The sequence below is a fragment of the Xyrauchen texanus genome, chromosome 25, assembly GCF_025860055.1.
Source record: "Xyrauchen texanus isolate HMW12.3.18 chromosome 25, RBS_HiC_50CHRs, whole genome shotgun sequence".
Lineage (NCBI taxonomy): Eukaryota > Metazoa > Chordata > Actinopteri > Cypriniformes > Catostomidae > Xyrauchen > Xyrauchen texanus.
In genome coordinates this window covers 32662288-32674533 of record NC_068300.1, presented here as the reverse complement: position 1 = coordinate 32674533, position 12246 = coordinate 32662288, and the positions used below count along the sequence as shown (strand labels likewise).

Below are 12246 nucleotides of genomic sequence, written 5' to 3'. Positions count from 1 at the left end.
GCAAAATCTAGACTGAGCTCCAAGAATAGAGCAGAACGCAGGTGTCTCGAGACGAGCTTTTAAAAGTTTAAGTATTTTTTTTTATTATTTGACACAGCGTCTAAAAAACATTCTGAAAGATTTTAACACTATTTGAAGGAGATGCCATCTTATTTCGGGTTTACAGTATGCTGTTTGGCGTAAAATTACCAAAGTATGCCAACATGTTTGTAAGGGGAATGAACAACCCTTGTCTCACTTTAGGGTTCGCGCGCGTGCGTGCGAGTGTGAGTGTGAAAGAGAGAAAAGAGGCACTTAAATTTACATACGTGTTCTTAAAGCACCCTCTCCCTCCCCGCACTATACCATCCCCTCTTGCCCCGTCTACCCCTTCTTTTCTGTCTTTTTCTTTCCACTTCACTCACACCCGAGGCTCTCTCTCACACATACTCGTCCGCCCGTGTTTCGCTTCAATCACGCGTGCTTCATTGAGCGCTGGAGGAAACAATGGGAATGCACGCGCTTTGTGTAGGACAGCGACTGACGCGCTTCTCTGTGTTTGTTTAAGACTTTCTGCTGATCAGACTCATTTTCGGGATCACATAATTAAGCTTTAACACAATGGGGTGTTGCAGCGGACGGTGCACCCTTATATTTCTGTGCACGTTTCAGCTGGTGAGTTTGTTTTCTTATTGATGTTACATTTTGACGTGTGTTTTGACGCCGCTAATTACGAGGGTTCATCATCTCTCTACTTTTATGAAGTACGCCTCTTTTGTTTCGTTGGAGTAGTGTTGCAATGTATACACACAATGGGAATGTTATACTTTCTTTTTGCTTGTGTGTTTTATCTCCTTTGTCTTCAGTTCAGCTTGAACATGTGTTTGAGTTGTTGACGCACTGCCTGTATAGTGACCCGGTGGTAAAAGAGACTTTTATGGCCAGTTGCATGAGTGTTTCTCTTCTTACATTAAACAGTACTCAAGATCAGTTTGGCTTATTGATACTCCTGAGACAAAACAGGCAACAAGACAATAATAAAAAGTTCAATTTCTTAACATCGTTAGTTAACATGAACTAACAATGGCCAATACATTTACAGTATTTATTAATCTTGGTTAATGGTCATTTAAACAATTAGTAACACATTTATTTTAAATCAAAAGCTGTGTAAGTTAACATTTGTTAATGCACTATGAACTAGCGATGAAAAATAATGTTTTTTATTAACTACAAGTTAATAGTAGCCTATATAGTATTAATAAATGCTGTAAAATATATATTGTTCATTGTTATGTCATGATACCTAATGCATTAACTTATGTTAAAGAATGAAAGTGTAACCAAATACATTTATGTACCAAGGAATTATTTTGGATTAATCTGGTGCGACCAATTGCTTCTATTTTCTCAATACTCCATATGCTCAGTCAGATATAATAATAAACTTGACAGTTATATCAGGTATTTATTATAAATATTGACGTGTCTAGAATTGAGAATTGTGGAAGGGTGCAAGTTGTTTTTCAGGTCCATCTATTGGATTCTCACCACTGACAGGGCTGATGTTGATGACAGCATGACCATATTTTGCATTGCGCACATGTTGTTATTATCTAAAAAAAACTTGGTGATGGAGTTGACATCATGGCTGTGACTCAGAAAATATAAGGTATAAAACTCACCAGAGCCTGAGTGACCTTTTGAAATCACAGCAGGGGAAATATAGCAATTATTAATATTAATTAAATAATATGCCAATTCATTAATCAATACATTTAATGTATATAATTTATATATATTTGCTGAGAAAATCCCTCAAATAACAATAATTCAATAAATAATATTTACATCATTATAAATAGTAATATTTCAATATTTATAAATATAATTTACACTCACTGAGTACTTTATTAGGAACACTATGGTCTTAATGGTGTGCCAGATGTGGTTTTCTGCTTTTGTTGCCCATCCACCTCAAGGTTTGATGTGTTGTGCATTCTGAGATGCTATTCTGCTCAATACAATTGTACAGAGTGGTTATCTGAGTTACTGTAGCTTTTCTGTCAGCTTGAACCAGTCTGGCCATTCTCCGTTGACCTCTTTCATCAACAATGCGTTTTTGTCCTCAGAACTGCCACTCACTGGATGTTTCTTGTTTTTGGCACCATTCTGAGTAAACTATAGAGACTGCTGGGATTTTCATGCATAAGAGATCAGCAGTTACAGAAATACTCAAACCAGCCCGTCTGGCACCAACAATCATGCCACGGTCCAAATCACAGAGATCACATTTTTCCCCATTCTGATGGTTGAAGTTTGAATTGCTCAGAAGTTAAGCATATTCCTTATTACTTTCCAGGGGCATGACTAATTTATTGTATTATATTATTAATCAGACCGGATTAACTCTTTAAATCAACAGCCCTATTTTAAACGATAGTTATATCCAACATACTTTTATCCAACAGACTTTGTTTAGGATTTTTTCTAAAATTCCTAAACCAAGACCAAGCTTATCAAGTATAACTCCTCCTAGAGCTTTAAAGCTACACATATTACAGTCAGATGGGAACACTAGCATCTGTGTACAGGACTTGACACATATTTCATCATCAGCAGAGTGCACAAGCGCTGAACACACACAGGTTGTTGTAACAACATGTACTCTGAACGTGCAAGTCTGTCTGAATTTCTTTCTGTCTGATTGTAATTCCTGTATAATCTTTTGACTTCAACCTGTTAAAACTATTTTAAATAAGGCTTTGACAAACTTGACCTATCTATTTTAGCATGTGATAGTGCAAGGTGCGGATCCTATAGATCCAGTTGTATGCCCCTTTGCACTAGTACGTTTTAGGTGAACCAAACCCAGTTTGGTTTCAGTGAACCCTGAAGGGAACCAGCGGCAAATGACCTCAGTGCTTTTGGTGTTCAAAATGTAAGTGGACTTAAAAGAGGACTCAGTTTCTTTTTTGGTCCTCTTGACATTATTGTGGTCTCAGACCCCTTGTTGTTCACACCATAGCTCCTTAAGTACTCAGACCTCATTCAGATGATTATGAAATGTGGCTGATTATTATGATTTATTGGGATTATTATGATAAGCAATTGTCATACAAATTGTCATTCTTCTTAAGGTGTACATATTCTTATGACAGATAGACCTACACTTTATGTAGTCATTTATTGATATTTAACTTGATATCATATAATAAAAAGTGAGGCTATTTGATTAATTTTAAGACTTTAAAAAATATAGAATTTTTCATTAAAAGTTACAAGGATAGAATTACATGAAAATTAATATTGTATATGTCATATTATTTGTGATACCAGATAACACAGCCAATTATATTATATTATGTATTAGTAATAATGTATACTGTATTTCTGTCCTAAATTCTTCACTCTCACGTTATATTAAGGCTCTCCTACAAGCCCTTATTTCACATGATTGAAAACATTTGAAATTCTATGTGCATTTGAAAATATGTTACTTTATCTATCATCTCGAGTGTAATGGAGCAAGCAAGCGTTTCCTGCCGAGTGTCATTTACATTGTGTGTAAGCCAAGAACATTTGCCATTGAGCAAATAAAATTAAAGTGAAACTATAAAAATCCTCGCTTGTATTTTCTTGGGAGTTTGGCGCAAACTTCCGTAGACGGAACACCCATCAGAGCACTTTAAAGCAGTTCATCTTAAGGTTCTGCTCTGGATGTGGCCGGTCCGTTCATTTTAGGTGCTCAAATAATACAAGAACGGAATATGAGACACAAAAACACATCATGGAAATTATGGTATGTCTATATTTGCTTAAAATTCCCATATCTGGACCGTAAATTGTGACTGGAATATGAAGTATGTAATGCAGCTATGTATGGCAAGCCACGAGGTACTTATGTCATAAAATGCAAAGCGGACTGGTACCTCTTAACTTTCACATCGGACAAATCAATCAAACCACAAAAGGATTCACAAACAAACCATTCTCAGACCACCTCTTGAGGTTGTTTGAGTACAGTTCACTTTTGGATCCTTATGGGGGGGTCTGAGACCACTTGGGTTGTTCACATATGCACGTTATACCGCTCTGAGAGCACTTGGAGTGCTCAAACGAACTTTGTGTGAAAACGCCCTAAATTGATCTGTTTGCACTCTAGATAGAGTAATTTGGCGGGAGCTTTCAGTGTTTAGTCATTAGTTAGATCTGCCTATGTTCCTGTCAAAGAGAGAGATATGCATTTCTCAAGAAGCTATTATACTATAATGGTTGCTTAATCTTTCTTGCAGCCTTCTTTGGTCCATCGAATACCCAGCTTAAATGTTTCATAGAGGTTGTTTATCAGTGAAGTGCTATACTGACTTAAAATTCTGCCATCATGATTCAGCTGTTAGTGACTGGTGTTCTCATTTCCATAAGGAAAGTTTGTAGCTGCTCTTTTTGCATTGTTTCAGAGTCAACCTCCTCCACCCACAATCCCAGCCGCAACAACCTCACAACAATGTAAACAGGCATGATAAGCCTAAACTGGTAAACAGCTGTTGTGTGCAGGAGACTGATTGCATGTTATCAAAGTATCCCAGCATACTTCCCTGCTACACAGTATGCAATAAGCATTGTCAAATGAGTAGGATGTCTGAAAACTCAGTATATATGAAACAATAAACTGTATGCCAACAATACCTTCATAAAAGTAATTTGCTGAGATTCTGAATTGTGCGTTCAAATTTGAAAATGTTGATTAAAGAAAATAGCAGAGAGCTGTGAGCTGGGTACTTCTTTCAAATGTAAGTGTAAAAGGTACCAAGAAAGATGTTCCTTTGGGTCAACATGCATATTTTATGCATATTAGCATAAAATACTTCATCAATGGTCGAGACGAAATTTCTTCATCTGATTCAGTACTTTCTCTGAAAGTAAAGGAATGTGGATGCGATCTATGACTGCTGCTGTCCTGCCCTGTTGAAAAAAAGATGCTTAAGATGGTTTGCCAGTTTGAGCTGGTTTAAGCTAGTCTCCTAGCCTGTCTAAGCTGGTGCTCAGCTGGTATAGATTGAAGGCCAGCTGGTCTCCCAGCCTGACTGTGGGGATGGGGGCATGGTTGTGTGTCAGTTGGTGGGAGAGAGGGAGTGGTGTGGCTCATCAAGCTGGGTGGCATACTTTCTAACAGCTGTTTCTTGTTACAGTGATAGTGGAGAGAGACCTCAAAAGCACCCAAAACATGCCAGAGAGGAGGGAGGGTGACTCGAGTGTGCGGTGTGACGTGTGTTTGGAGAGTTTATGAAGAGTGTATGTTATTAAGAGTCTGTTTTGAGAATTGATGTTCTCATTTTGAGAGTGTTTTCATTTTGAGCGAAGAGGCCAAGAGTGTGCCGTGTGAGACATAAAATAAAGTCCTACTTGAACTACTTTGTTGTTTCCTGACTCCTCCTGTGGTCGAACGTCCAAACTTATCACACTGACTAACTTTAAAGTACCCCAAACCCTTTAAAACCAGCCAACAGTGCAGACTAACCAGGCTAGGAGACTAGCTGAGACCATTTAGCATTTTAGCTGGCATAGGCTGGCTTCAGCTTGCTTTTCCAGCAGTGTATGAGATGGCAACCAATGGTTATCTCATCAACTAAATTACTGACGAAAATGTTAGTTGACAGTTTTTTTTATTTTGTCAACGATAACAAAGATAAGACGAAAAATATTCCATGTTCTATCGAGATATAAATTGAATATTGTCAATAGGCTGAAGAATAAAGTGATTATATTTTTTTGTAGGCAGCAAGCTAGGGCTAGGCGATATGGCTACAAAAATCATATAGCACACCCAGATAGCACTGTGGCAGGGCGGAGGGCGGGCCGGGTTGTGATTATACACACCCGGTCCCTTATCAGGCTAATTAAGCCTCCGAGAGGGATAAAGGCCGATGACAGACGGTGGTGCGATGAGAGAGAGATAGTTTTACTGACATGTCCGTCATGTGTGTGTGTTTGTCTTTTGGTTCTTCATCATAGTTATTAATTAAAATATTATTTATATTGTCAAGCCGGTTCTCGCCTCCTCCTTCCCATTGAACTCCTTTACACTGGTGCCGATGCCCGGGAAGGAGGAGGGATGCCCGTCGCGGAGTCCTCGACACTGCCGTCCAACCAGGGGAGCGCCGCTGCCATCCACCGGGGGAGGGAGTAGACTGACCGTCCGGACGCGGTGAATGGCCGCCGTCCTTGAGGCGAGTGGGGACTGGACTCCCCAACCTCCTGGAGCGATGGAGCCGCTACCAGGGGCAGAGGAGTGTCCCCACGAGTCGCCGAGAACACGGAGGGGCGATCTGACCGCCGGGGTCGTGAGTCTGACTCCGGTCCACCCAGGGAGAAGCGGCTGTCGTCCGCCTGAGAGGGTGGAGAATTGATCGAGGACCATGCGACGGTGTATCGGAGAACCGGCGAGTAGGTTTTTTTTCCATCTCTCTCTCTCTCTCTCTCTCTCACTGCCGCTCTGCGTTGGCCTTTTCCCTCTCTTTTAAATGTTAGTGTTTTTTTGGGTGGTACTACACTGTTACAGGAATAACAGAATTACCCTCCCCCCCCATCTTAATTATTTCTGTTTCCCTCCCTTTGTCCCCTCCCTAGTCCAGGTAGATGGGGATGACCTGCCGGCAGACAAGGCTTAAAGCACGCCCTCCCACAGGGAAAGGGGGGGGTATACGTCAGGCCGGGGACTCCCCAGCCTGAGAGAACGAGGGAGGAATGTGGCAGGGCGGAGGGTGGGGCCGGGTTGTGATTATACACACCCGGTCCCTTATCAGGCTAATTAAGCCTCTGAGAGGGATAAAGGCCGATGACAGACGGTGGTGCGACAAGAGAGAGATAGTTTACGGACATGTCCATCATGTGTGTGTTTGTCTTTTGGTTTAAGTTATTCATTAAAATATTATTTATATTGCCAAGCCGGTTCTCGCCTCCTCCTTCCCATTGAACTCCTTTACAAGCACGTACATCAGCGAAATGTCAGTTTAAGAAAGTTTCATCTGGAAAGCATTCCATTATAAGTAACATCTGCTAAACATCTTAATACATAAACATTCGAATTCATAAACGTCTCATACATCTGCTGAATGTCTGATGTCTAAAAATGACATCTTCCAGATGTAAACATGCAAGTTTGGGTGATTTGTGTGTGCGATCAGTGCAGCGAAGAATGAAAAAGAGCTGTGAGTGTATCTGAGCCTTTATTGTTGCACGGACAACTCCCATTTTCTTCAGAAAATTTAAAGATCTAGTTGTTTAAGTTTAACTAAGGAAATAAGATAGGAAGGTATTTGTCATTTTGTTTTATGGTTGATCACTGCTCAATCCCTCAATATCCTCTTTGGAGACGATACCTTAATTGTCTTCATCTGATTCTTTCACCTGACCTTAACTACCTGTTTCTGTTCCCCTAATAGGTGAGGTTGTTTGTAAGAGGTGTACACACCTGTTTCTGTGCAGGATAAGTGAGGGAGATGGTAGAGGAACTGAAACACATTGGATCATGAGAAACACAGGTGGACAAACACAGATACAAACAGAGCATCATGTTTAGAACTTTACCCCTTTGTAGTTTCTGCTGGGACATCTGGTTTGGTTCCTCCTCTACACCTATGTTCTGGAGTTAATAGACAAGGAGTTAGTTTAAAGGCACGTGAAGCTGTCAGCAGCTGGTTTAAAGAGTCCCTGATGGCAAATTCATTGTCCCACTCATTTCTCACAGTGATTCCCCACATAGGCCTGAGGTGGATGGCTCTACATTTTGAATGAATTGGAAAGTTATTAAGCAAAGTTTAGTGCCATTTTGAGAGATTCTTATCCATACACCTTATATCATACATCTCTCACATAGTTGATGATTCATGACTAACTCTAATAATGATTAGCTCTATTAAATTCAGCAGTGGCACCTTTACTAGATTTGCTCTGAATCGTGGAGTCAGGCAGGGATGCCCAATATCTCTGTATATGTTCCTGATAGTTACAGAGCTTCTAAACTTACACATTAGAGAAAGCCTTTTAAAAGGAATCACCATTAATGACACCGAAGTGATTATAAGTCAGTTAGCCGATGACACCGCCTTGTTTCTAAATGATGTCTCTCAAGTTGCTAAAGCATTAGAAACTCTTAAGCCCTTCTCCAAAGCCTCAGGTCTTTACCTTAATATCAATAAATGTTAGCTGCTTCCAGTTGGTAACTGCGTGGTCCTCAATTTGTAACATTCCTATAAGAGATAGGGTCACCTATTTGGGGTTAAAATAATTAAAGATAATAAGTCTAGGTGCCCTTCCAATTTTGCCCCAATTATTAAAAAGACACGCAAGGTACTGAATCATTGGTTGCTGAGAGGCATTTCTCACTTATACATATACTGCTCAGTCACTTTATGTTGACAAACACACATGTAAATTAATTGACTGTATGTTTTAATGGAAAAACAAAGTTCACAACATTAAGAAATATGATAAAGGCGGTTTAAATTTGATCGACTTTAGCTCTATGAACAACACTTTTAAAATAAACTGGCTTAGACAATATTTTCAAAACCCATGGTCTGTTTGGAATACAATCCCTCGACATATTTTTTTCTCATTTGGGTGGTATAACATTTCTATTAATGTGCAATTATAAGATTGAAAAACTTCCAATTAAACTCTCTAAATTTTATCAACAAGCACTTGCTGCTTGGAGTCTCATATACAAACACAACCTTTCTCCCCAAAGATTCTTTATCTGGAATAACGGCAATATTTTTTTAGGTACAAATCTTTATTTTTCCACAATTGGTTTAAGAATGGGTTGTTATTAGTGAGTCAGTTATTTAATAATGAAGGGACTTTATTTGAGTTTGCAGACTTTATCTCAAAATACAAAATATCTATTACATAAAAATAATTCAATGTGGTTAAAAAGGCTATACCTGCTGAGGTGGGTATGTTTTTAGAAATGTTGTCTATATGTCTGAACTCTCTGTCTGTCCTCCAGACCTGAAAATACCCCAATTGGTTCGATTTGCTTTTTCCATGTTAAAATCTAACAATTATAAAATAAGATCCATATTTCTGAAAGATAGTGTCTCTACTCCTCATGTTATTTTCTATTGGAACAATCTCTTTAATAATGTAAACTGGACTCAAGTTTGGTCATTGCCCCAAAAATGGATCTTTACAAATAAGGTTAAGGAAATCTCATACAAAATAATTCATAGAGTCTATCCTACCAAGCAATTTAAAAAAAAAAATGTAAAAGTGATATTGATATAAAATGCTCTTTCTGCGAAAGTTCTACTGAAAATATTTTTCATATGTTTTGGACCTGCCAAGTTACACAGTGTTTCTGGAATGATGTTGAGAGATTCATTGCTGTTAATATCTTAAAAACCTTTCTCTTATCCTATAAGTATGTGATATTAGGTTATTATATTAAGGACCATTACTCAAAGGATGCTGGTTTCAATAATAAATGTAATAAAATTATGTAAATTGCATATCCATAAATGTAAATTCACAAATGGCAAACCTAACTTTATAGTGCTTAAGAAGAAGATCAAAATGTGCATTGATGTAATGTCAAAATCTAAAAATAGCAAAGCAGTCAAAACGATGGCAATATGTTCTTTATTTAACATTTTTATATAGAAAGTATTTACTTATGCTTATTCAATAATATATAGATATGTACCCTCTCTATCTGTTTGTTTTTTTTTTTTTTGGTTTTTTTTTTGTTCTCTTACTCTGATTTATATTGTATTGTGAAGCATGTGATATACTCCTTTGCTGTAATATGGACATTACTATTGTACATGCTATTTGTTGATGATAAACTGTTAAAAAAAAAAATAAGAAAATAAAATGAACAAGGAGAGCCAAATCACAGAAACTGCTAAGATTAGCCACTGTAAAATGAGGTTAGATAACCACCTTAATTTCTCTGCTCAGTTGCGTAATGTTATAATTATATAATTCACAGATAAGTAGGCTATTGTTTATTGAATTGGGTGTATTATAAACAGCCACTTCTATAAACTCATGCAAATGTAATTTTAATAGGCTTTTTAAAATAAGTAATTTATAATTAATAAATTAATACATTAAATAATTAATTATTTAAAATATCGATTTTTTTTTTATTTTTATAATTTTACATTGAGATATTTCAATTTTATCACCCAAATTCTGTACCTTCTGTAATGCCCACATCTACAAAACAGACACACCCACCTCACACCCAATAAACATGAAGATCTTTTGTCCTGTCTGTATCAGTAATTAAATGTCAAACTTCGGGTTATGTTAATTGTAACTCAAGCGTTGTTTAGAAAACGAATCCCATCCGAAATAGGGCTTTTGACTTAGTTCAATGGAATAGTTTACCCAAAACTGAAAATTCAGTAACAATTTACTCTTGGATAGTGTTGACACCTAAAATGTGATGTGGTCATTGTGTTTTTGAACACATTCGTGTGTGGTTTTGTGATCCGATTACAAAACATTTTAGACACCGTTTAGACCTGTAAACCACCAGTAAACACATATTAATACCACATGTAAAAAGTATCATGTATTCACTCATCCCATTTGACTTTCTTTCGTAGAACATAAAAGTTTTTGTCGAACGGTCATGCTGCTATTTTTTATACAATAAAAACATATAATACATAAAAACACTATTGAATTAGTGAATATGACTCATGTGCTATATTCCAACTCCTCTAAAGACATACAAAAGCTTTGCGTTTGCAACTGATGGAAACCAAGTTGTAATTTTTGGAAAATATTCCTCTTCGCTAAAGTTCTCAAATCTCATTCACATTCGAGTACATTCAAATATGGCATGCAAAGGTGTGTAGTGCCATGTTTGAATATGCAGAAGTGTAAATTAAATTTAAGAGCTACAGTGGAGGGGTTAGATCGCTATTGTCTGGCTTCAGAAGACTTGAAATTAGAGGTCAACCGATAATGACATTTACCGAAATTAATTGGCTAGTGTTATTTCTGGATTGTGCTTTTCAGGTCAGAGTTTTTACTAAGTGTGCAGTCTCCCAAAAACTCCCGATCTAAAGTGGCAGAAAACTTGTTTCGACTGAAAATTTTCTGATGTCTGGACTTTATCTGCAGGTGTTTATGGTTATTCATTCAAATGGTTTGATGTATTGGTCATGAGTACTTTTATATGTGATGTAAAATTTGAAGTTTTCCCTGCAGATGTCATGGCTGGAATTGCCTGATATTGATAACTAAGGTGGTGAAAAAGGTAGATAACAGATTAATTGGATTATAGTTTTTACAAATCTATTTATAGAATACAAATAAAGGGCACCAACACTGAGGCTACCACCAGAGCCTTTGATGAGGCCAAATTAAATAAAATCGCAAAAGCAATTTGTGCAACCAAAATCCCAATAACCAGAACAATTAAGATTTGGTGCTCTTAGAGGGGCCTGGGTAACTCCGTGAGTATTGACGCTGACTACCACCCCTGGAGTCACATGTTCGAATCCAGGGTGTTTGGTCTCCTAAGAAACCAAATTGGCCCAGTTGCAAGGGAGGGTAGAGTCACATGGGGTAACATCTCCGTGGTTGCAATTAGTGGCTCTTGCGCTCAATGGGACGTCTGGTGAAGTTGTGCATGGATCGAGGAGGGTAGCATGAGCCTCCAACTGAGACTTCTCCTTCGCCACTCGGATTGCGATTAACTGCTCCAATCATGCCCAAAAGACACCGGGGCTTCTTATTTTTAAGTGCTCTTAAAATACTATTAATACTATGTATTTACCAAATGATGCTTTTCATAGCCTACATATTCAGCAGATGAAGAGGTTTGCTGTATATATGCCTATTTCACCCGATAAGGTTTATTATTGAGGAATACAAATTTAAATATCAGCACAGATTTGAACCGAAAACTGGTTCCTGAAAGCAACTATCGGCACAGATTAATCGTCAATATATATCGGTCTACCCCTACTTGAAATAAAGCACACAAGTCATATGGACTACTTTAATGTTGTTGTTTTTTGGCCTTTAGAAGCTTGACATCCTCTGGTCACGTCTGATGAAAAATAAGTCATGTTTTTGGAATGAAATGAATGGATGTAATTTTCATTTTTGAGTGAACTATTTCTTTAAATCATAGGCTAGATGTCCATGGTGGAGAATGTGTATGAAAGTGGATGCACACATACAAAAACACTTCATAATACAATAAATCTCTGGAATATTTCTCTCCAAAAAGCAAAA

General features: G+C 37.7%; 1 protein-coding gene across 2 annotated transcripts in view; it reads left to right on the top strand.

Moving 5' to 3' along the window:
* The first annotated feature begins 346 nt into the window (after positions 1-346).
* LOC127618876 (sodium/potassium-transporting ATPase subunit beta-1-interacting protein 3-like) overlaps positions 347-12246 on the top strand; it is an 86716-nt gene continuing 74816 nt past the window's right edge. Inside the window, exon 1 of one of the 2 annotated variants that reach the window (XM_052091547.1) lies at positions 347-654. In XM_052091547.1, coding sequence (XP_051947507.1) covers positions 601-654 — 54 coding nt within the window. In that variant the 5' untranslated portion in view covers positions 347-600. The remainder of the gene's footprint in view (positions 655-12246) is intronic. The other variant, XM_052091546.1, reaches the window with a different exon arrangement.